General features: G+C 43.4%; 1 protein-coding gene and 1 non-coding gene across 6 annotated transcripts in view; one reads left to right on the forward strand and one right to left on the reverse strand.

Moving 5' to 3' along the window:
• The window catches only part of KCNT2 (potassium sodium-activated channel subfamily T member 2), a 368421-nt gene that overhangs the window by 251333 nt on the left and 91632 nt on the right, over positions 1-25456 (reverse strand). For 4 of the 5 annotated variants that reach the window (XM_038757817.1, XM_038757815.1, XM_038757816.1 and 1 more), the window contains exons 2-3: positions 22997-23076; positions 192-291 (exon numbers count right to left, since the gene is read on the reverse strand). In XM_038757817.1, the coding sequence (XP_038613745.1) occupies positions 192-291; positions 22997-23076 (180 nt within the window). Of the gene's footprint in view, positions 1-191; positions 292-22996; positions 23077-25456 lie in introns of those variants that run through there. The other variant, XM_038757818.1, reaches the window with a different exon arrangement.
• Positions 17223-17359, forward strand: LOC119938862. Its single transcript, XR_005454559.1, has one exon. It is a non-coding gene; the product is annotated as a small nucleolar RNA SNORA7 (small nucleolar RNA).

A 25456-nucleotide genomic window follows, 5' to 3' on the forward strand; every position in this document is an offset into this window, starting at 1 on the left:
ATGCAGATTCAAAACCTTTTATTCTTGTATGTCATTTTCTCCCTTAAAGTGTAGATGCCTTAATGTCAAAGTTGTTTACAAATCATTTATCCAGGATCCCAAATCCCATATGTCCTACATAAGTACAGAACAACGATGACGGCAATATTTTTTAAACTATTTGAGCAAGCAGATGTTTTTAAAAACGTTACCAGTCATAGCCTTGTTTAGGATCATCCAGTAGCACTCGAATTATGTAAAGTAAGCAGCTTAATAACTTGAGGGAGAAATTGAATAATCGTATTCTTAGACCTTTAATAAAAGAAAGAAAGGATCAGTTTTGCTAATGGACATTTAGTAAGCATGAATAGAAAAAACGGCTTGTGTTTCAACTGCAATATCGCAAGCATAACAACACACACAACATACATAACTCTCACCCAAGCTTTCACAAACCACAAAACTCATCTCGGTTGTGGACTTACCAAATTTCCCTCAAATCTTTTAAGGTCAGGTCATCGCAGCTCTTTGAACCTGAACTCCCCAATCCCCTTTGGGAGTTAAACTCAGTACATAAAGAGAAAAATCCTGCTCTTTGAAACCAACATCAGGCCTTTCTCATTTTAATGTCTTGGTAATTAAAGCCTTTTCTTCCAATATGTGAATACAAGAAACCTTTCATTTTCTCTTGAAATTAAATCCAGAGACTTCCCTAACTAGGGCAAGGAAGCAGCGGTGTAGGAATACTCTTTGTTAAAAGACACAGGAGCTGCAAAATGGAGAGGACAGTATATGTCACAAGCAGGTTGTCACCTTTTCCCACCAGAGGACCATGGATGACACCCGCACAGGGGCTCAATTTATAATGATAATAATAATGGCATTTGTTAAGCACTTACTATGTGCCAAGCACTGTTCTAAGCACTGGGGGGATACAAGATAATCAGGTTTTCCCACATGGGGGTCACAATCTTAATCCCCATTTTACAGGTGAGGTCACTGAAGCATAGAGAAGTTAAGTGATTTGCCCAAAGTCATACAGCTGACAAGTGGCGGAGCCGGGATTAGAACCCATGACCTCTGACTCCCAAGCCCGGGATCTTTCCACTGAGCCACGCCGCTTCTCTAAAATATAAAAAATAACGGCATTTGATAAGCACTTGCTATGTGCCAAGCACTGTTCTAAGAACTGGGGGGATACAAGGTAACCAGTTTGTCCCACATGGGGCTCACAGTCTTCATCCCCATTTTACAGATGAGGTAACTGAGGCACAGAGAAGTTAAGTGACTTGCCCAAAGCCACACAGCTGACAAGTGGCGGAGCCGGGATTAGAACCCATGACCTCTGACTCTCAAGCCCGCGCTCTGCCTGTCTTCCCCCACTTGACTGTAAGCTCCTTGTGGGCAGGGAACATGTCTACCATCTCTGTAATACTGTACTCTCCTAAGGGCTTAGGAGAGTGGTCTGCACAAAGTAAGTGCTCAATAAATACAACTGATTGATTGATTGCTCCCGTCATTCCTTCTATCTTAGAGAGGGTGGAATGATGAGTACAGGTGATACCTGTAAGACGCCTGGAGGAGTTTAAGACCCCAGTGTTGAAACCAAATGTCCTTGAGTCCCGTTCGTGTGGCAGGAAAGTGGCTTTATTAAAACCTTAGAAGGCCTTTGAGCCATTCTTTGCAAATTCAGCTATCTGGAAAAGGTTGATAACACCAAAAGGTCACTCCACAATGGAAGGATAGTCAGATTACTAAATCAAGGGTGAGTCTCGACATCGTTCACTGTCAGAAATGGCATCAAGCAAAGCTGTGTTCTTGCACTGACCCGTTTCACCAAAATGTTCCCAATGTTGCTGACTGATGCACTGAAAAGTGTAAACATGGGGTCTATATGCAGTATCACCTGGATCAGGGGATGGCAACCTTCTTGTGCAGAAGAGACATTAAAAATCAAAATAGAATAAGAAAACTTGAGCAGTTGTTTCCCCAAAGGCCAGTCCTGCAATTTAAACAGACATTAACACAGGCTTCCGTCACTGTGAATCCAACATGCCTCATCCTCTCTCACCATATGGAAACTGAAGGTTTAAATGCCTTATCTCCCTCCCTAGCACAACAGCTACTCAGTGACAATATGGGGGGGTCTGACTGATTCCCCTCAACAGAGAGGGTCAGGGTTAGTCTATTGAATGGGGCCTCTACATGATGTTACTGCAACCCATTTTGAAGACTGTCAGCCCCTCAAGGATCAGGGCCACACTTAATTCCCTCCTGTGTATTTTTCCAAGTGTTTAGTGCTTGGTTAAGAAGGCACTTAATAAATATTAGTACTACTATTACTGCTACTACTATTACTATGGGAAGCAGCGTAGCTCAGTGGAAAGAACCCGGGTTTGGGAGTCAGAGGTCGTGGCTTCTAATCCTGACTCTGCCACACGTCTGCTGTGTGACCCTGGGCAAGTCTCTTAACTTCTCTGAGCCTCAATTCCCTCATCTGTAAAATGGGGATTAAGACTGTGAGCCCCACATGGGACAACCTGATCATTTTGTATCCCCCCAGGGCTTAGAACAGTGCTTCACACATAGCAAGCGCATGGCATTTGTTATTATTATTATTATGGCTGCTGCTATTAATTCTACCACTACCACTGCTATTACTGTAAACCCCCTCAATTGTCAAATGGGGATTAACTCTTACTTCTTCCTATGTAGGGTATGAGCCCATGTGAGATAGGGACTGTGTCTAACCTAATTATCTTGTATCTGCCCCAGCATGAAGTACAGTGCTTGGCATATCATAAGCACTCAATAAATATCATTATTACTACTACTACTGCACATGGTACAGGCAAATGACATCACTGCTATATGGGTGTCAGAGGCCTCATCATTCCTGTAATTAATGTACGCCACTCTCCAACATGTTCAGTGGCCGCAGGTTCCTAGGACTTGTGGGACCCCAGAGGTCAGCGACCTGCAGACCCCTCTGATGGCACCCTCCCTTTGGCACTCAAGGGTTCTTTGGGCAGTGCAAGGGGAAGCATGGGGTGGCACATGAGGCTTTCTCCAGGTCCAGTGGGGAGCACTTCAACACGTAAATTGAATCCAGAGTCTCCTGAGCCCGGTTGGCTGGACGTATGGTTCCTACACACAAGTGGCTCTGGAGCCTTTGGACTCCAGCACAGTCAGGGACTTTGAGACCAAGAGGTCCTGCACACTAGGGGCTGCAATAGCTTTAACCCCAGGACCCTCTTAAAGCCCCCACATTAATCAGACTCTATTGTCACTCCCATCATCAAGTCGCTGCCACTCAACTACATACCAGTTGACAGGAAGAATATTGTGGAGGGAAATCTAGGGGAAGGTTGTCTCAAGGAACCAAAGGGGTAGAGCATCCTTCAACAAAAGGATCATCGACTGTCACCAAAGGGTTTGTTTTTCATGGTATTTGTTGATTGCTTACTCTGCCAGGAACATACTAAGCACTGGGGTAGACAAAAAATAATTAGGTTGGACATAGTCCATGTCCTACATGGGGCTCACAACCAATCCCCATTTTACAGATGAGGTAACTGAGGCACAAAGAAGTGAAGTGACTTGTCCAAGGTCACATAGAAGGCAAATGGTGGACCCATGTCCATGCTGCTTCTCAGAGGTTGACAAAAGCAGTCTCCTCCTCTGACTGCCGAGCTAGACAGTACTGGGTCTTGGTAGGAACTCAATAGTTTCTATCAATTGATTCACTGAGATCGATGTTAGATACTTTGTGGGGTTTTTTAATACCTGCATGACACAAAAATAGATTATTAATCCGATTTAAATAGAGTCTAAAGCTATCTCCCTCCTTGAGAGCAGGTTTGATTGACTGGTTATGTCACACGTTACTCCTTTGCTAAACTTCCGAGGCTGTTCCAAGTGCTTGATTTTACTACTGTGTGCACATGTATGTTTCCGTGCACATATATGGATGTCTGCACACACATGCATCTGAAATACCTGGATATTCTGAGACATATAATATGGGGATTAACTCTTCCCCTATACTACTTAGACTGTGAGTCCATGTAGGACAGGGACTGTGTCCAACCTGATTATCTGGCATGCACCCCAGCACGAATACAGTGGTTGCAATATAGTGAGCACTTACTAAATACCATTATTACTATCAGTACTGTACAAGATGCAATAAAATGACATCATTGCTCTGTGTGTGTCCTAGGCCTCCTCAATCCTGTGATTAATGTACACCACTCTCCGTCCATTAATATTAATTGCCACCTAAGCATGTTCAGTGGCCACAGGTTCCGACGACTTCTCAGGATCACAACGGTCAGCTATCTGCAGACACTTCTCACCCTACTCTGCCTTACACATAAGGGTTTGTGATATGTATCTCAAACGTGTTAACCAGGACTATCTGGAGAGATACATATATGTCTCTGATTTGGAGCCTGCCTCTTGCTGTCACGATCTTCACGAAGATTTTAGTGGAGAAGAGCAAACCCTTCCCGATTGCTTTCTGCCAGGCTAACCTGTTCGCCGCAACACGCTCCCGCCTATCTACGGCTCTGTCGCTTGGCTTGAGGCGTGGTGCCTTTATACACTCCATCTGCCCTCCTCGCTTCTGTGGGCCCGATTTCAGGAGGGTTTCCTGTCATTTTCTATTCTCCTCAAATACCCTCCCAGCAAAACTATGTTGCTGTGAACATTGCTTCAATATTGTTGAGTTCCCTGTGTTTCAGGAACTGTGTTCTATTGCTGGCAATCGTGTCCTTAAACTTGGCATTGAGGGTGAATCGCATTTGAATGCTTTGACAATGGAAGGCCAATCTGTACCTCTGTACCTCAACCTTGCCTATCCCACTGCCAAACTGTTGCACAAAGTATGCACTGAATAAATACCACTGATTGATTGATACCACTCAAGAAGCTGGACTCGTGGTCTAAAATAGTTCCAGATCTCAGCAATATATGGTTGGAAAAGTTAAAGACCTTCAATATACTACAGTTTTATGTTCCATTGTCAAACCATTCAATTACAGGAGAAACCTAAAGCCACTTCTGTCTCTCCCTCTAGACTGTAAGCTCATTGTGGGCAGGGAATGTGTCTGTTTACTATTATATTGTACTCTCCCAATGATTAGTACAGTGCTCTGTCTGCAGTAAGAGTGCAATAGATACAATTGAATGAATGAATGACTTTTTCACTCTGTCTGCTGCCTCTTTGTGTACATTGCCTGAGTTACAGAAATAGTAATGGTTTTAAGGTCTGTGTTGCTGTTTTAAATTTGGCTGGGTGTAAGACTTCCCTGGTGTGGGCTGATACGTAACTTTGGTTTCCTTCAGATTTACTGACCCTCCACGGGGCTTGGTGAATCAGCAAAGTGATTCATAATTCTTTACATGCCTTCTTGTGGATCTTTGCCTGGCACACAGCCATCTACATATAGCAGTTCCTGCACCACAGTCTCACAGGCTTTGAAGATGTTCATAGCCTTTTGTGCTGGAAGCCTTCGTCAGTGTCTTGGAAGCATATTCTGACTCCAGTTTGCAGATCTCCTGCAAGCTCACGCCCGGCAGATTAAAATAGGTTGAGCAGGAAGGCCAACCACTCAGTGCTCTTTCACTCTTTTCGACCAACCACTCCACAGTGGAATGATGTTAGCAATCTTGATGAATTTCAAAGATTGACAGATGCGTTAATGTCCAGACCCTTGGTCTGCTGATGGTGGCACACGTTCTGATGATGTTATTTCTAGGTCTTTTTGTTACTCTGTGTACCTTTTCTAATTCTATGCCCCTGCAGAGATCATATGATGGAGAAGCAACGTGGCCTAGTGTCTAGAGCACGGGCCTAGGAGTCAGAAAGACCTGGGTTCTAATCCCGGCTATGCCATTTGTCTGCTGTGTGACCTTGGGCAAGTCACTTAACTTTTCTGTGCCTCAGTTCCCTCATCGGGAAAAAGGGAATTAGGAATGTGAGCCCTATGTGGGACAGAGACTGTGTCCAACCTGATTATCCTGTACCTACCCCAGTACTTAGAACAGTACACAGTAAGTGCTTATTATTATTATTAATGTTATATTATTATAACAATTACTATTATTATTATTGTAACTGCTTTAATGCCTTTTGGAATGAAACCAGTGGCAATTCAGGTTCTAAAAGATGTCTATTCTCAGTCTGGAATAATATGGAAAGGGCTTTCCCTGCATCACCCCAAGTTATACAAAAATTGTCTTGTGTCAACAATTGTTTCAGTGGGAAATAAGGCATTAGGAGGAAGATGCTTCAAACATAACCGAAATAGTACATGGTTCCTAACACACTGGGTGAAATACAATTGAATTGGAAAGATGATAAAGCTCATGAAGTTTGGATCACAGTTCATTGGGTCTTCGATATTTCTCTGACACAGAGTGGTCATTAGCACGTGTTGGAGAATCAACTTCTAAGTGCTTAAAGTTGGCTTCTAGAAAAGGAAGAATTTTAAATAATTGCAGTTGATTCACTCAAAAACATTCCAGGTCCTTGTGGGAGAAGGGAAGGTAGGATTCGAAGGATAAGGCTAACTACAGTCCCAGAATTTCTTTCTGGAGCTAGACCTAGACTCAGCCACTTATGTGTTGTGTGACCTTGGGCAAATCACTTAATTTCCCTGTGCCTCAGTTCCCTCATCTGCAAAACGGGGATTCAATTCCTGTTCTTCCTCTTAAAGAGCCCATGTGGGATCTGATTATCTTGTATCTACTCCAGCATGTAGTATAGTGCTTGACACAATTGCTTAATAAATACCACAATAATTATTAATCGATCAATTAACCAATCAATGGCATTTATTGAGAACTTACTATGTGCAGAGCAGTGTACTAAGTGCTTGGGAAAATACAGTACAACAGAATTAGCAGGCACATTCCCTGCCCATAATGAGCTTACAGTATGGAAGGGGAGATGGACATTAATATAAATAAGTAATTTACAATATAAATACAATTACTACTAAATCACTGAGAGAATAAAACAGGATTAGTAGACAAGGAGCTTTCTATCAAGTAGGTTAAATCTAATAGGGGAGATAAACACAAAATGAATTACAGAAAGGAGGAAGAAGGAAAGAAGTTAATGTACATGAGTTAGTTGTTTATGTAATAGAGCATTTATGATATGTACATAAGCGCTACAGTAGGTTGTTAGTTCATAAATGCTCGGGTAGTAAAAAAGGGCCGAAATGGTGGTTGGGGAGGAATAACATAGATTAGAAATGTATTGGGGACGGGCTATCGGAAGAAATATGATTTGAGGAAGGATTTGAAGATAGGAAAACTAGTGGTCTGTTAAATATGAACAGACATTCCCCATCCCCCCCACCCTACCTCCTTCCCCTCCCCACAGCACCTGTATATATGTTCGTACAGATTTATTACTCTATTTTACTTGTACATATTTACTATTCAATTAACTTTGTTAACGATGTGCATTTAGCTTTAATTTGATTTGTTCTGACAACTTGACACCTGTCCACATGTTTTGTTTTGTTGTCTGTCTCCCCCTTCTAGACGGTGAGCCCGTTATTGGGTAGGGACCATCTCTCTATGTTAAGCACTTCCCAAGTGCTTAATACAGTGCTCTGCACACAGTAAGCGCTCAATAAATACGACTGAATTGAATGAATGAATGAATATGAAGGGTGAAGGGATTTCCAAGCAGGCATAAGGACTTAAGCAAGAGGTTGGCTATAGAAGAGTGAGATGAGAATAAGGCACAGTATGAAGGTTAGCTTGAGATGACTGCAAAGTGTGAGTTGGTATAGTAGGAGAAGAGAGGAGGTAAGTAGGGGGCAGACAGCTGATGGATTGCCTCAAAGTCAACAGTTCGGTATTTCTGTTTTCGGCTTCGCAACATTGCTAAAAATCCACCCTTTCCTCACCATCCAAACTGCTTTCCTTCTGATTCAAGCACTGCGTGGCTCAGTGGAAAGAGCCCGGGCTTTGGAGTCAGAGGTCATGGGTTCAAATTCCGGCTCCGCCAATTGTCAGCTGTGTGACTTCAGACAAGTCACTTAACTTCTCTGGGCCTCAGTTACCCCATCTGTAAAATGGGGATTAAGACTGTGAGCCCCACGTGGGACAACCTGATCACCTTGTATCCCTCCAGTGCTTAGAACAGTGCTTTACACATAGTAAGCGCTTAACAGATACCATCATTATTATTATTATTATCTTATACGCTTTGACTACTGCATTAGCCTCTTTGCTGACCTCCCTGTCTCCTGTCTCTCCCCTCTCCAGCTTGTATTTCACTCCGCTACATGGATCATTTTTTTCAAAAAAAAAAAAAATCAGTCTATGTCTCCCCATTCCTCAAGATCCTTCAGTGGTGGCCCATCCACCTCCACATTGAACAGAAACTCCTTACCATTGGCTTCAAAGTGCTCACTCACTCACCCCATCCTACCTCACCTCACTGATCTCCTTTTATAGCCCAGCCTAGACACTCCGCTCCTCTAGCACTAACTTATTCACTGTGCCCCAATCTCATCTATCTCGCCACCAGCCCCTTTCCCCTGTCCTTCTCCTAGCCTGGAGATCCCTCCCCTTCCACATATGCCAGACCACCCTTCTTCCCATCTCCAAAGACTTATTGAGGTCACACTCTCCAAGAGGCCTACCCCAATTAAGCCCTCTTCTCCACGGCTTCCTTTCACTACTGCTTCATCTATGCACCTGGAACAGTAACCTTTCAGCATTTGATATTCACTCCACACTCAACCCCAGAGCGCTCATGTACATATATTTAAATAATATATTGTAAAATATTTAGTTATATGAATGTCTGCCTCCCCCTGTAGACTGTGAGCTTGTTATGAGCAGGGAACGTGTCTGTCATCTCTATTGTACTGCACTCTCCCTATTGCTTAGTGCTCTGCAAATAGTAAGTGCTCAATAAATACTCTTGATTGAGGTAGAGAAGGATGGGTAATTGGTTGAGGATTCTGAGGATTGGAGAGGTGTGCAAAATGACATTTTAGAAAAATAATCTGGGCAGCAGAGTGAAGTATGGACTTGGGAAGGGAAAGATTGGAAGCAGGGAGTCAAGAGGGAAGGTGGATACAGTAGTCTACCCAGGGTAGGACAAGGGTTTTTGTCACATGCCCAGCGATGTGGCCATTAGATGGAGGGGAAAATATTGTGGAGAAAAAAACCTACAATTTGAGTGTGGAGACAGAAAAAAAGGGAAAAGTCAAGGCTAATGCCAAGACTGCAGGCTTCAGAGATGGGAAGGATGGTGCTGTTGCCAACTGAAATGGAAAAGTTAGAAGTTCTGGCTGAAGTCATACAAGAATGAGCTCCCTGAGAGTACAAGGTCATGTGAGAAAAATTAAGAAGATCCAGAATAGAGCTTTGTAGGGCAACTCAGTGAAGGACCCCCCTCGCTTTGCAGCGAGGGACATGAACACAGGGACTCAGTGTTTCTCCCATCACACAGGGTAGAGGGATGTCACCATCCATATCAAACAACCAATGACTAGGCTGTCCCTTGTGAGGGAGACTCCACTCAGCTGCCATCCTGAAGTGCTCTGTCGGACCACAGTTTTTCAGAGCTGAGATCTTGAATCTCTTCCTTGTTGGCGACCCACCCTCCTGTCACACGTCTTCCTTAACCTCATTTTCATTTTGGGATGTAGGATTTTTCTGTAAGCCTCGCACCTGTCTGAATCATGGGGTGCCAAAAGGCATGGTTAGGGCAGAAGATGCTGCCAAATACTTGCTGTGTGACCTTGAGCAAGTCACTTCATGTCTCTGTGCCCTTTTACTCAACTGTAAAATGGAGATTAAATCCTATCAGCTCAGAGTGTGAGCCCCATAGGGTACAGAGACTGTATCCAATTTGATAAACGTATATCTACCCCCAGTGTTTAGTACCGTGCCTGACATATAGTAAGCGCTTAACAAATACCATAAAAAATAAGATTTTTTAAAATCTCAAAATCATTTACATTTGGTCCAATCTGGGAAACCTTGTTTCTCTCTGCCCAGTGTTTTGATCACTGCCTTGTATACAAATCAAGGTGAGCTGCTCACTTCCCCTTGCCTGGACCAGTGTCCCTTAGCACTGCCCTTTGGACCAGAAGTCCCTTTTCATTCATTCAATTGTATTTATTGAGCACTCACTGTGTGCAGAACCCTGTACTAAGCGCTTGGAAAGTACAATACAGCAATAAAGAGAGACAATCCCTATCCACCACGGGCCTTTTCCTCATTATCTCAGTGTGAGCAGGGTTCAAGTCCCATGTCCACAGCACTCTGCTAAGCACTTGGGAGAGTACAATGCAACAGAATTAGCAGATATGTTCCCCAACCATTACAAGCTTATGGTCTAGAGGGGGAGATGGACATTAATATGAAGAAATAGGTAATTTATAATAAGTAATAAATACATAATAATAAGTAATAATACTACATAATGATGGGTAAATAATAGGTAAATAAATGGGTAATAAATAAATAGGTACTATGTAATTTAAAGATAAGTACATAAGTGCTGTGGGGGTGGGGTGAATATCAAATGTTTAATGGTCACAGATGGAATCTTTAGGAATCTTTAGATTTGTGAAAAGCAAATCTTTAGAACCTGTGCCTAATTCTGACCTGTGTATTTATTCCCAGTGCTTAGTACAGTGCTCTGCACAGAGTAAATGCCCAATAAATACTATTACTAACTCCTCAATCTATCAACTGTATTGACTGAGAGCTTACTGTGTGCAGGGCACTGTACTAAGCACTTGGGAGAATGCAATTTAACAGATTTGGTAGAGATGTCCCCTCCCCACAAGAGCTTCCTACTACTACTGCTATCCTATAATAATAATAATAATGATGATGGCGTTTATTAAGCACTTACTATGTGCCAAGCACTGTTCTAAGCTCTGGGGAGGTTACAAGGTGATCAGGTTGTCCCATGTGGGGCTCACAGTCTTCATCCCCATTTTACAGATGAGGTAACTGAGGCACAGAGGGTGGTTATTTTCCTGGATCACTGCAAAGTCTTAGAACTCACGCCTTCAAGAACAGTCCATTGACTTATCTTGAAGATATAGTCTTGGTCTGTTGACTCTGTTGCTTGTTGTTAGCAGTGTTGCTATACTGCCTTGATTTGACTCACAGGTTGTCAGTCAAATCCTGTCAGTTCAAACTTCGCAGCATTGCTAAAATCCACTCTTTTGTCTCCATTTTAGCTCCATTTTAGCACTTATCCTATCCCGCCCTGATTTCTGCATCAGACTCCTCACTGACCTCCCTGCCTCCTGTCTCTCCCCACTTCAGTCCCTACTTCACTCTGCTGACCGGTAAGCACTCAATCACCTTGCCCCCCTCTTACCTCACCACTGTTCTCCTACTGCACCTCAGCTCATTTACTTCCCTCCTATATTGCCAACCTATTCACTGTACCTCAATCTCATCTACCTCATCGCCGACCTCTCGCCCATATCCAACAGATAATTACTCTCCCCACCTTCAAAGCCTTTCCAAAGACACATCTCCTCCAAGAGGCCTTCCCTGACTAAGGCTTCATCTCCTCTTTTCCCACTCCCTGCTGCGTCACTCTGGTTTGATCCTTTGAGCCATCCCTCCTTCAGCCCCACAGTACTTATCTATATATTCATAATATATGCATTTATATAAATGTCTGTCTCCCCCTCCGGACTGTAAGCTCATTGTGGGCAGGGATTGTGTCTGTTCTTATATTGTATGCTTAGTACAGTGCTTTGCACACAGTAAGCGCTCAGTAAATATGATTGAATGAATGAATGCTCTTCACACAGTAAGTGCTCAATAAACATGATTGATTGTGTGGGATGGAGACTGTTATATTTGTAGCTTATTTGGCAGAAAGCTCATTGTGGGCAGGGAATATAATAATAATGATGGTATTTGTTAAGCGCTATGTGCCAAGCACTGTTCTAAGTGCTAGGGGAAATACAAGGTAATCAGGTTGTCCCACGTGGGGCTCAAAGTCTTAATTACCTTTTATAGATGAGGTAACTGAGGCCCATAGAAGTTAAGTGACTTGCCCAAAGTCACACAGCTGACAAGTGGCGGAGCCGGGATTAGAACCCATGACCTCTGACTCCCAAGCCCAGGCTCTTTCCACTGAGCCACACTGCTATTAACTGTTATACTGTACTCTCCCAAGTGCTTAATACAGTGCTTTGCACAAAATAAGTGCTCAGTAAGTGAGATTGAATGGATGGATGAATGAAGCAAGTGGTAAATGAATGCCATAACTAATTATTCATAAATACTTTTTGTCTTTCCCTTCACCTATTCCACTCCTACTTAGACTTTGAGCCCCATGTGGGACACGGAATGTGTCCAGGCTAATTACCCCAGAGCTTAGAACAGTGCTTGACATACAGTAAATGCTTAAATGTCATTATTATCATTATTATTATTTAGATTATAAACTACTCGAGGGTACACTACTCAAGCTCTCCTCCTATCCCGTCTGGACTACTGCATCAGCCTTCTCTCTGATCTCCCATCCTCGTGTCTCCCCCACTTCAATCCATACTTCATGCTGCTGCCCGGATTGTCTTTGTCCAGAAATGCTCTGGGCATGTTACTCCCCTCCTTAAAAATCTCCAGTGGCTACCAATCAATCTGTGCATCAGGCAGAAACTCCTCACCCTCGGCTTCAAGGCTGTCCATCACCTCGCCCCCTCCTACCTCACCTCCCTTCTCTCCTTCTCCAGCCCAGCCCGCACCCTCCGCTCCTCTGCTGCTTATCTCCTCACCATGCCTCGTTCTCGCCTGTCCCGCCATCGACCCCCGGCCCACGTCCTCCCCCGGGCCTGGAATGCGCTCCCTCTGCCCATCCACCAAGCTAGCTCTCTTCCTCCCTTCAAGGCCCTGCTGAGAGCTAACCTCCTCCAGGAGGCCTTCCCAGACTGAGCCCCTTCCTTCCTCTCCCCCTCGTCCACTTCTCCATCCCCCCATCTTACCTCCTTCCCTTCCCCACAACACCTGTATATATGTATATATGTTTGCACATATTTATTACTCTATTTATTTATTTATTTATCTTACTTGTACATATCTATTCTATTCATTTTATTTTGTTAGTATGTTTGGTTTTGTTCTCTGTCTCCCCCTTCTAGACCGTGAGCCCACTGTTGGGTAGGGACTGTCTCTATGTGTTGCCAACTTGTACTTCCCAAGCGCTTAGTACAGTGCTCTGCACACAGTAAGCGTTCAATTAATATGACTGATTGATTGATTGATTGATAGAGGATGTGTATCTTGCTCTGCTGTACTTTTTCAAGTGCAGTGCTTCATAGTTAATAGACACTAAGTAAACTGCACTGATGGATTGATTTATTCCAACAGGGCTAGTTTGAGAGTGTTGAAAATCTCCAGGTTCTCCAGGAGCTGAACAGTTATCTGACTTAATAATTTGGGAACCACTTGTAATAGCAGTTGTAAAGACAGTGTGAGCTTGGAACAAAACATACAATGATGCATCCAGAACTCTAATAAATGTCTGGCTTGCTGTAATCCACCCATCTCACATCCTCCCCCTAGTCTGGGCCTCCCTCCCCCTCCATATATGCTAGACCAACAGTCTCTCCACTTTCAAAGCACTATTAAAGTCACATAACCTCCAAGCGGCCTTCCCCAATTCAACCCTCTTTCCCCACGTCCCTCTCCCTCCTGCAACATCTATGCACTTGGATCCATGACATTTGGGCATTTAATATTCATCCCACCCTCAACCCCACAGCAATTACATATGTATCCTTACATTATACATTGTAAATTAATGACTTATATTAATATCTTCTTCCCCTTTAGACTGTAAGGTCACTGTGGGCACTGTAAATTCACTGTAGACATTCAATTGCATTGTACTCTCCCAAGCACTTAGTACATAGTAAGCCCTTTAGGCAGTCAGTAAATACTGATGATGATGGATGACGCCTAGAAGAATCTCTGCTTCACGAAGATGCAGCTAATTAGATGCCACTGTCCTGATCATGGATGCATCCAGGATGCTCTTCTGTCGTTCGACAGATAGAACATGCCATTTGTTATCACAAGATGGTGTGATACTCAAGAGAAGTATGTCATTGATATTTAGTTTATCAATCGTATTCAGATTAGGGATTTTTTTCCAGGTGTGAACATCACGTCCAACTCAAGTATAACTACCTCACATTATAATGATTTTATCTGATGTTGTTTATCTGATGTACTTTTGCAGAAAAGTTATTATTTCAATGGAATTTGTCATTGCGGGGGCATACGTATTTATGAGGCTGGCTAATGCCTGTTGTTTCAGGGCAAGTTTGGTCAGATATGGAAGGCTTGATAATAAGGATTGTCTGATTGCAAATTCAACCCCTTATTCATTCATTCATTCAATCCTATTTATTGGGCGCTTACCCTGTGCAGGTCACTGTACTAAATGCTTGGAAAGAACAATTCGGCAACAGATAGAGACAATCCCTACCCGACAACGGGCTCACAGTCTAGAAGGGGGAGACAGACAACAAAACAAAACAAGCTGACAGGCATCAATAGCATCAAAATAGATCAATGGAATTATAGATATATACACATCATTAATAAAATAAATAGAATAGTAAATACGTACAAATAAACACAAGTGCAAGAGAAACAGTGTGGGTCAGTGGAAAGAGCACGGGCTTTGGAGTCAGAGGTCATGGGTTCAAATCCCGGCTCCACCAATTGTCAGCTGTGTGACTTTGGGCAAGTCACTTACCTTCTCTGTGCCTCAGTTACCTCATCTGTAAAATGGGGATTAAGACTGCGAGCCCCCCGTGAGACAATCTGATCAGCTTGTAACCTCCCCAGCGCTTAGAACAGTGCTTTGCACATAATAAGCACTTAATAAATGCCATTTAAAAAAAAAGTGCTGTGGGGTGGGGAAGAGGGTAGAGCAGAGGGAGGGAGTAGGGGCGATGGGGAGGGGAGGAGGAGCAGAGGAAAAGAGGGGCTCAGTCTGGGAAGGCCTCCTGGAGGAGGTGAGCTCTCAGTAGGGCTTTGAAGGGGGGAAGAAAGCTAGTTTGGTGGATTTGAGGAGGAAGGGCATTTCAGGCCAGGGGGAGGAAGTGAGCCAGGGGTCGATGGCAGGACAGGTGAGAACAAGGCACAGTGAGGAGGCTAGTGGCAGAAGAGTGGAGTGTGCGGGCTGGGCTGTAGAAGGAGAGAAGGGAGGTGAAGTAGGAGGGGGTAAAGTGATGGAGAGCTTTGAAGCCGAGATAGAGGGGTTTTTGCTTGATTCATAGGTCGATAGTGAGGAGTTTTTGGTGAATACCCCTATTTTGGTGAATACCCCTTATAGTCACCATTTATTTATTTTTATTAATAATGTGCATATATCTATAATAATATTTATTTATAATGATGCTACTGATGCCTGCTTACCTGTTTTAATATCTGTCTGTCCCTTTCTAGACTGTGAGCCCGTTGTGGGCAAGGATTGTCTCTATTTGTTGCTGAATTGTACTTCCCAAGCGCTTAGTCCAGTGCTCTGCACACAGTAAGCGCTCAATAAATGCGATTGAATGAATGAATGAATGCAGAGGGAAGGCTTGTCCAAATAAGGCATAATTTGCTGCTGCCGCTGTGAGCTCTCCTCCATTCTGTAGTCTAATCTCACATAGTGCTGTGATACTGACTCTGCAACTAGTCAATTTATGCGTTATTAGAACTATTCTTATATGCCAATTGCTGTTTTCATCATAATCATTATATTCCATGCTTCAATAGTTATTTTCCTAATACAAGCTTTTTCTGTTCATTGTTTTTTGCACTGCAAGTATAAAATATATATATATATATATATATATATATATATATATATATATATATATATATATATATATATGTATGTATCCCACCTTGACTGCTGCATCCACCTCCTTGTTGACCTCCAGCCTCTCCCCACTCCAGTCCATAATTTATCTTGCTACCTGGATCATTTTTCTAAAAAAAAAGTTCTCCACCCATCTTCCCACTCCTCAAAATCCTCCAGTGGTTGTCCATTCATCTCCGAATAATAATATTAACTGCGGTACTTGTTAAGGACTTACGATGTGTCAAGCACTGTACTAAGCATTGATATTGATTCATTCAACTATTTATTGAGTGCTTACTGTGTGTAGAGCAATGTACTAAGTGCCTGGGAAAGTACAATGCAACAATAAATTGATGTAGATGCAAGATAATCGGGTTAGTCAGACACAGTCCTTGTCCCACATGGTGTTCACAGTTTAAGGAGGAGGGAGGACAGGTAGTATTAATCCACTCCTTACAGATGAGAAAATGGAGGCACAAAGAAGTTAAGTGACTTGTCCAAGTTTTACAGAGGACAAATGGCAGTACTGAGATTAGAACCCAGGTCCTTTGACTCCTGGGCGTGTGCTTCTCCACTAAGCTACACACTGCTTCTCTGCACATCCACCCAGAACTCCTTACTACTCAATTTATGGTACTCAATCAGCTCTCCCCCTACTACTTAGTCTGACTCATCTCCACTACAAACCAGATCATACATTTTGCTTCTTTAATGCCAACCTACTTACTGGACCTCAGTATTGTCTCTCTTGTCATTGACCCCTTGTTCAAGTCCTCTCTCTGACCTGGAATTCACTCCCCCCCAAACCCATATCCAACATACAACCACTCTCTACAGCTTCAAAGCCCTACTAAAATCACATCTCCACCAAGAAGCCTTCCCTGGCTAATCTCTCCTCCCAATGTCATTCATCCTCCCGTTTTAGTTGTCTATGCATTTGGGTCCGTACTCCTTAAACACTCTGTATTCACCCCACCCTCAGTCCCACGGCACCAATACACTGCCACTTCCCCTGCCTGTGATTTATTTTAATTAAAGTTTATCTCCCCGACAAAGTTGAAGGCCCCTTGAGGGCAGAGAGCAGGTCTATTAACTTTCCTATATGTGTACTCTCCCAAGTGCTTAGTTCAGTGCTCTGCACACAATAAGCACTCAATAAATATTACCCATTGACTGATTGTTTAGAGCTTGACAGTTGTGGTCTACTCGTGAGGTGAGTTTCGTTTGTGGGAGGCGGGAGATTTTCTATGCCCGTTTCCCATTTAGGGTGAATGGCGCACTTCTGATAGCGCTGCTGAGCAGTGTCGGGACGAAGTGCTGAATCTGTACTCTTTTGAGAGCAGGTATCCCTCCATTATCCCTCTCAGGGTCTCACCTGGAGAGTTTCCAGTACTCTACCAGTCTTGGCTACAGGAGGAGAGTCAAGCAGAGGCTTACCCATTCCATTCTTAGCTTGGGCAATGGCTAGCGAGTGGCAGGCAATCTGCTACAAGTCAAAACTCACCCATTGTGGGAAGCAGCGGCATGGGAGAGAGTCAGTGGGGGGAGACTCAAGTTTACGTCCTTTTTTTTTTTACCAAGAAAACTCTACGGATACACTTCCAAAAAAACTGCAGATGGATAGTGGGGCATTCTGGGAGAGATGTGTCCATGATGAAGCGACGTGGGTTGGAAACGACTCAATGGCATAAGACAGGACAATCCCCCCATTAGTAGGGTCTGCACACTTGATGATTTGCCTGTGCCAGCCACATACTCCATCCTCCTGTAGCCAACAATACGGACTCCCTGAAGGCTGGATGGAGGTTCAGGGTAAAGGTGCAATCCCTGGCTAAATGCTGGCGTAGATACAAGGTGATCAGGTTGGAGACAGTCCATGTCCCAGATGGGGCTCACAGTCTTAACCACCGTTTTACAGATGAGGTAACTGAGGCACAGAGAAGTGAAGTGACTTGCCCAGGGTCAAACAGCAGACAAGGGGCAGAGCCTGGATTAGAACCCAGGTCCTTCTGACTCTCAGGCCCATACTCTATCCACTCCACCATGTTGTTTCTTATAGCTCTCAGCCACAGACCCTGTTGATCCTCATCAGTTGCACACCATGGCTGAGTGATACACACCCAACCCCTGAGCGAATTGTGGGGGCTAACCACTGGAAAACCAGGTGTGGTTCTTGTCCGTGGAACCAAATAACCCTGCTGGGGCTCCAACCAGTCTGTACAAATACTACACTGCAGAGGGGATTGGATGTCACAGTGTCCTTTCGCTATTATAAGGAAATGGAATAGAGAATGGCAAAATTTGTGGGGTCACTGTTCACTCAATAATAATAATCATAATTATGGTACTTGTTAAGCACTTACTATGTGCTAAGCAACTCAACGGTGCCTCCCCAGAAGGTCCCACTCTTCATCTTTCCTTAAAAACCCACCCTTCCTTTCTAATATCTCTGTTGACAATACCACAATTCTCCCTGACCCGGAAACAAACATCTCCTCCAATTTCCCTCCACATCTTACCCAAACTCCTAAACACTAGTTTCAAGGCTCTCTACTTGTGGCCTCCTTGTGCGTTAGCTTGTACTCTTCCAAGTGCTTAGTACAGTGCTTTGCACAAAGTAAACCCTCAATAAATACAATTGAATTTATTCACGTTTTAATCGTTCCATTCTCTTTTTCTTCCGGTTTACAAATAATTTTGCTTTCTGTATCCTCCATTAGATGGAAACTCCTTGAGAACAGGGAGCATTTCTCTTTTTCACTCATGAAAAGAGAAATATCAGTTGGCTTGTCTCTAACGCTAAAGGTACAGCTTCAGAGTCCTTACATCAAGGAACCGATATGAAGAAGTTTCTCTGGTGACTTGAGAGCGTCGCAACCAGCCTCCGCAACTTTTATTTCAGTGTTCCGAGAACCGCGTTACTGAAAACTCTACGTGCCAAGAACTTATCAGTGCAATTATGAGTGTCATTTTAGTATGTAATTATCCTCAGAAGTGAGGTAAAGGCAATTTAAAGTCACATACATCCCAAACTCTTATCTCCTGCATCTCTGTTTTGAAATTGTGTCTACCGAAGTTGATTGGCATGAGAGATTGAAAAAAAATTAATCAGTTCGAACACTGCAATTTCAGCTAGAGAACTGAATACATGCAAGGATGCCCGAAGAAAGATGGCAGGTGAGGGTGGATAATTAGGGTCAGAGGATGTGTCTTTCTGCAACAGAACCTGGGACCCATCATTTCTGCTACAATGGCAATCTCGGTCTACTGATTTTATGTTGATGTGGTGGGTTCCTTCTTGAGCTAGGAGACTAAATGCATGCATCGTGGACATCTGTGTGGTGCTGTTTAGGACGGCCACTGTTCTAGGACTGGAATGAAATGCTGAAAAGCCAAGTACCAGATGAAAACGCCCCAAATGTCTGAGCTAATTGAAACACCGCTTGGACCAATCTATGAAACGGACCTTGTCAGTTCCCTGTGGTAAGTACTGAGTGCAAGAACAGTGCTAATTGCTCAGAAGCAGTGTGGCTAAGTGGAAAGAGCACAGGCTTTGGAGTCGGAGGTCATGGGTTCAAATCCCGCTCCACCAATTGCCAGCTGTGTGGCTTTGGGCAAGTCATTTAACTTCTCTGTGCCTCAATTACCTGGTCTGTAAAATAGGGATTAAGACTGTGAGCCCCCTGTGGGACAACTTGATCACCTTGTAACCTCCCCAGCGCTTAGAACAGTGCTTTGCACATAGTAAGAGCTTAATAAATGCTATCATTATTATTATTATTACCATGCCCTGCATACACCCTTTATTCACCTCTCCCTCAGCCCCACAGCACTTGTGTACATATCCATAATTTATTTACATTAATATCTGTCACCCCCCGGCTAGACTGTAAGCTTGTTCTGGGAAGGGAACATGTCCACCAACTCTTTTGTAGTGTATGCCCCTAAGCACTTAGTTCAGGGTTCTGCACACAGTAAGCACTCAGTAAATATGGTTGATTAATTGAGTGATTGATTGGGCCCCAATTTGTAAGCAGTCTGTCTTACTTGGAGATGGACCTGGGGGAACATGTTCGGTCCAGAGGTCTGCAGTACTGTGAAGGGGCAGGACCAATTCATAATAGTAACGATGGTATTTGTTAAGCACTTACTGCGTGCAAAGCACTGTTCTAAGTGCTGGGGGGATACAAGGAGATCAGTTGTCCCACATTGGGCTCACAGTCTTAATCCCCATTTTACAGATGGGGGAATTGAGGCACAGAGAAGTTAAGTGGCTTGCCCACTTGCCAACTTGTACTTCCCAAGCGCTTAGTACAGTGCTCTGCACACAGTAAGCACTCAATAAATACGATTGATTGATTAATTGATTAACAAGTGGCGGGGCTGGGACTCAAACCCATGACCTCTGACTCCCAAGCCAGACTCTCTTTCCACTGAGTCACACTGCTTCTCCTAATGCCTGCTAACCCTTTCACCCCTAGCTATATAAACCCTCTCTCCTCAAGGAAGGGAGGAGCCACAAAGGCAGTCCTGAGGGGAGGCTGATTAGTAACTGTGGAATTTGTTAATGCTTATTATAAACCTCCACTCCACCCTAATCCTCCTCAATCCCTTACCTGTCTTTGACGCTGTAAACCACACCTTTCTCTTGGGGACATCATCTAAACTTGGCTTTGCTGACACTGTTCACTTTGGGTTGTCCTGTTATCTCTCTGACTACTCATTCTCAGTCTCTTTTGTGGAAGTCGCTCAAAGCTCAGTTCTGGATCCCTTTCTATTCTTCATCAACATCCACTGCCTTAGAGAACTCATTTGCTCCCATGGCTTCAACTACTACCTTTATGCAGATCATTTCCAAATCTACATCTCCGTTCAATCAACTGTATGCATTGAGTGCTTATTGTGTGCAGGCCACTGTATGAAAGTACAATAGCCTGGCTTAGCGGAAAGAACACCGGCTTGGGAATCAGAGGACTTGGGTTCTAATCCCAGCTCCGCCACTTGTCTGCTGTGTGACCTTGGGCAAGCCACTTCTCTGTGCCTCAGTTACCTCATCTGTAAACTGGGGATTAAGGCTGTGAACCCCAAGTGGGACAACCGGATTACCAATCCATCAATCGACTGTGAAGAAGTGTTGACTAATGGATAGTCATATGCCTGCAAGTCAGAAGGAACTGGGCTCTAATTCTGGCTCTGCCACTTGTCTGCTGTGCGACCTTGGGCAAGATACTTAACTTCTCTGGGCCTCAGTGCTCTCTTCTGTAAAATGTGGATTAAGATTGTGAGCCCCATGTGGGACAGGGACTGTGTCCAACCTGATTTCCTTGTATCCACCTCAAGACTTAGTACAGTGCCTGGCACATAGTGAGTGATTAACAAATACCATTATTATTATTAACAAATACCACTACTATTATTATCATCATCATCATCACTATTCATCAATCAGCTGTATTTTTGGAGCATTTACTGTGTGCAGTGTCTAGTGCTTGGGAAAGTACAATACAACAATGTTGGAAAAAAGAGTCCTGCCTTCTTGCTGCCATCAGGAGAATCAGCATGGCTTAAGGGCAAGAACATGGGCTTGGGAATCAGAGGATGCAAGCTCTAATGCTGGTGCTGCCACTTGTCTGCTGTGTGACCTTGGGCAAATCACTTCACTTCTCTGTGCCTCAGTTACCTCATCTGTAAAATGGGGATTGAGACTGTGAGCCCCACGTGGGACAACCTGATCACCTTGTAAAATCCCCAGCGCTTAGAACAGTGCTTTGCACATAGTAAGCGTTTAATAAATGCCATCATTATTATTATTATTCTCAGGTCAGTCATCTGTATTTATGACACTTCAATCATTTTATGGATCTTAAACACCGAACTAAATGTAGGGCAAGTAGGGGCAGCTGCAGAATTATTTCTTCTTTTTCTTCTCTGGGGAATTTGTTGTGAAAATCTGTGTGTGTGTGTGTGTGTGTGTGTGTGTGTGTGTGAGAGAGAGAGAGAGAGAGAGAGAGAGAGAGAGAGAGAGAGAGAGAGAGAGAGAATGTGTGTGTTCACACATTGAGGTCAGTGAGGGTAAGGAGAGGGTGATTTTGCAGGATGATTTTGATTTTGATTTTGTGTGTACAGATCATCATCATCATCATCATCATCAATCGTATTTATTGAGCGCTTACTGTGTGCAGAGCACTGTACTAAGCGCTTGGGAAGTACAAGTTGGCAACATATAGAGACAGTTCCTACCCAAAAGTGGGCTCACAGTCTAAAAGGGGGAGACAGAGAACAAAACCAAACATACCAACAAAATAAAATAAATAGAATAGATATGTACAAGTAAAATAAACAGAGTAATAAATATGTACAAATATATATACATATATACAGGTGCTGTGCGGAAGGGAAGGAGGCAAGATGGGGGGGAAAGATCGTTGGGTGTGAAGGGGATAGGCGTGCCTGGGGGTGGGTGGGAGAGTACAGGTCCTACAGGTGAAACCCTGAAAGCACAGCAATTGTTTTCCAAAGACAGGGCGAAAATCATTAGAAAGCTAGCATTAGAAAACTAGGTGTCAGAATCCTAAAGCACAGGCCTGGGAGTCGGAAGGTCATGGGTTCTAATCCTGGCTCCACCACTTGCCTGCTGTGTGACCTTGGACAAATCACTCAACTTTTCTGTGCCTCAGTTCCTCATCTGCAAATGGAGAGTAAGACTGTCAGCCCCATGTGGGATGACTGTGTCCAGCCTGATTACCTTGTATCTACCCCAGTGCTTAGAACAGTGCTTGGCACATAGTAAGTGCTTAACAAATACCATAACTTTATTATTATTATATCCTTAAAAAGAGTTTATATTTTCAGGTGGGCACAGGTTAATAATTACCCCCCATTCTGTAATATTGGGAAGTATTGCCGTTGCATTCACCCCAAAACAATTACAATGTCCCAGATTAGCCACAGGAAAAAGCCTATACTGCAAAAGAATTTAATTAAAAAGAATGTGAGCTAAACAAAACAGTCAGGCATTTCCTTCGGGAAAAGTACAAAAGCACTAAACTGCAAAAATAATGTGTTTCCAATTTGAGCACTAGAATGTACACTGAATAGAAACAAATACAACATGAACAGTGAGTTGCTTACTTGATCGCTGGTTTTTGATGAAAAATAACTTCAGCCTCTCTTTAAATGTATTTTCATTCATATAGAATTCAACTTGCACCCTGAAAACATAAGGAAAGTGTTAGTGCAAACAATGTACTTGTTGAATTTATAGCACCTGTTTGACTCTTCGACTTTCTCTTTTCATTTCTCTTAAGATAAAAAGCTGAAGATTCATTAAAAAATGCTAATGAAAATAGGACTAAAATGAACAAATTACAATTCTTCTTCCAGGATCTAATGGAGGAAGTCCCAGGACTAAGGGGCTTTAATTCCATCCAATAGGAGTGGTAGTATTAGTAGTATTCATTCATTTACTCATATTTATTGAGCGCTTACTGTGTGCAGAGCACTGTACTAAGTGCTTGGAGAGTACAATTTGGCAATAGAGACAATATTCATCAATCATCATCATCATCATCAATTGTATTTATTGCGCGCTTACTGTGTGCAGAGCACTGTACTAAGCGCTTGGGAAGTACAAGTTTGCAACATATAGAGACAGCCCCTACCCAACAGTGGGCAATATTCTAGAAATATACAGAGACATAGTATTAGTAGTGGTAATAGTAGTGATAGTACTTGACTCCTGATTCTTCTGGATTCTTTACAACCTGGTTTCTGCCACCATTTCCCCAAGGAGATCGCACTCTCTAAGGCCACTATTACCAAGATTAATGGGTTCGACCCTTTCCTAATATTTCTATATCTCTCAGTTGCCTGGAACACTGTGACCCCCTCCCTGCTCCTGGAAACACAATCTCACTTTTTTAAAAAAAATTTCTGACGTCCCTTTGGGTTCTCCACAGAGTTCTCCCTCTGCCTCCCATTCCCTAACAATGGATGTATGGCAAAGCTCACTTCTGAGACCTTTTCTTTTCTGAATCTACACTCAATCCCTTTGATAGCTCATTGACTCCCATGGGCTCAATTATCACTTCTATGTGGTTGACTCTCAGTTTTACCTCACCAGTCCTGATCTCTCTCCTTCACTGCAATTCACATGCCCCCCTGTTTGTAGGAGACATGGAAGCAGCGTGGTTTAGTGACAAGAGCACGGGCATGGGAGTCAGAGGACGTGGGTTCTAATCCCGCCTCGACCACTTGTTTGCTGTGTGACCTTGGACAAGTCACTAAACTTCTCTGTGCCTCAGTTACCTTATTTGTAAAATGGGAAAAAAGTGTGAGGCCTACGTAGGACAACCAGATTACCCTGCATCTATCCCAGCACTTAGAGCAGTGCTTAGCACATAGTAAGTGCTTAACAAATACCATCACTATTATTATTATTATTATATCCCACTGGAACTTCAAACTCAATATGTCAAAAATGAAATTCATCATCTTCCCTCCCAAACCCTCTCATCTACCTGATTTTCCCATCACAATTAATGATATTACAATGCTCCCCATCTGAGAAGTTCACAACCTCACCATTAACCTTGACTCCTCACTGTCTTTCAGAGCCCATATTCAGCCTACCACAAAATCCAGTCGGTTTTTCCTCCGGAACATTTTCAGAAATCACCCCTTCATCTCCAAACAGCCAAGACCGTAATCTACGCGGTTGTATTATCCTGGCTTAACTATCGCATCCTCACTGATCTCGCTGCCTCTAGGCTCTCCCGTCTCCAGTAGATACATCATTTGGATTCCCAAACCATTTTTCTCAAACATCCATTCTACACACACCTTCCTATTCCGCTAAGACAGTTTGTTTCAGGAATTAATAATCAGTCAATCAATGGAATTTATTGTTTGCTATGTGCAAAGCACTGTACTACATGTTTAGAAAAACACAGCAGAGTTGGTAGATGTGATCCTTACCCAAAAGGAGTATTCAGTCTATAGGGAGAGACAGACATTAAAATAAATTAGGGATAGGGGTATAAGGGGATAATAAAGTATAAGAATAAGTATTGGGGAACTGGGGTCAGTATCAAAGAGCTTGAGAGATACACAGTCAAATAGACAGATCATGCAGAGGGGAGGGGAAGAAGGGAAATAAAGGGTTTAGTCTGGGAAGTCTTCCTGGAGGAGATATGATTTCAGGAGGGGTTTGAAAGTGGGGAGAGTGGTGGACTGTCAGATATGAAGGGCAAGGGAGTTCCAAGCCTGAGGGAGAAAGTGGGGTAAGCAAGATCAAGGTACAGAGCCTGAGTTGGTGTTAGAGGAGCAGAGTGCATGGGTTGGGTTGTAATAGGACATCAGGAAGATTAGATAGGAGGAAAGAGTTTATTGAGTGTGTTAAAGCCAGTAGCAAGGAGTTTCTGTTTAATGTGGAGGTGGAGATTTTTGAGGACTGAGGAGATATGGACTGAATGGTTTCTCGGAAAATTGATGTGGGAAGAAGAGTGAAATATGGACTGGCGAAGGGAGAGATAGGATGTGGGGAGGTCAGTGAGGAGGCTGATGCCAAGCTAGTTTGGGAAATGAGGAGTG

The sequence above is a fragment of the Tachyglossus aculeatus genome, chromosome 16 (genome assembly GCF_015852505.1).
Source record: "Tachyglossus aculeatus isolate mTacAcu1 chromosome 16, mTacAcu1.pri, whole genome shotgun sequence".
Lineage (NCBI taxonomy): Eukaryota > Metazoa > Chordata > Mammalia > Monotremata > Tachyglossidae > Tachyglossus > Tachyglossus aculeatus.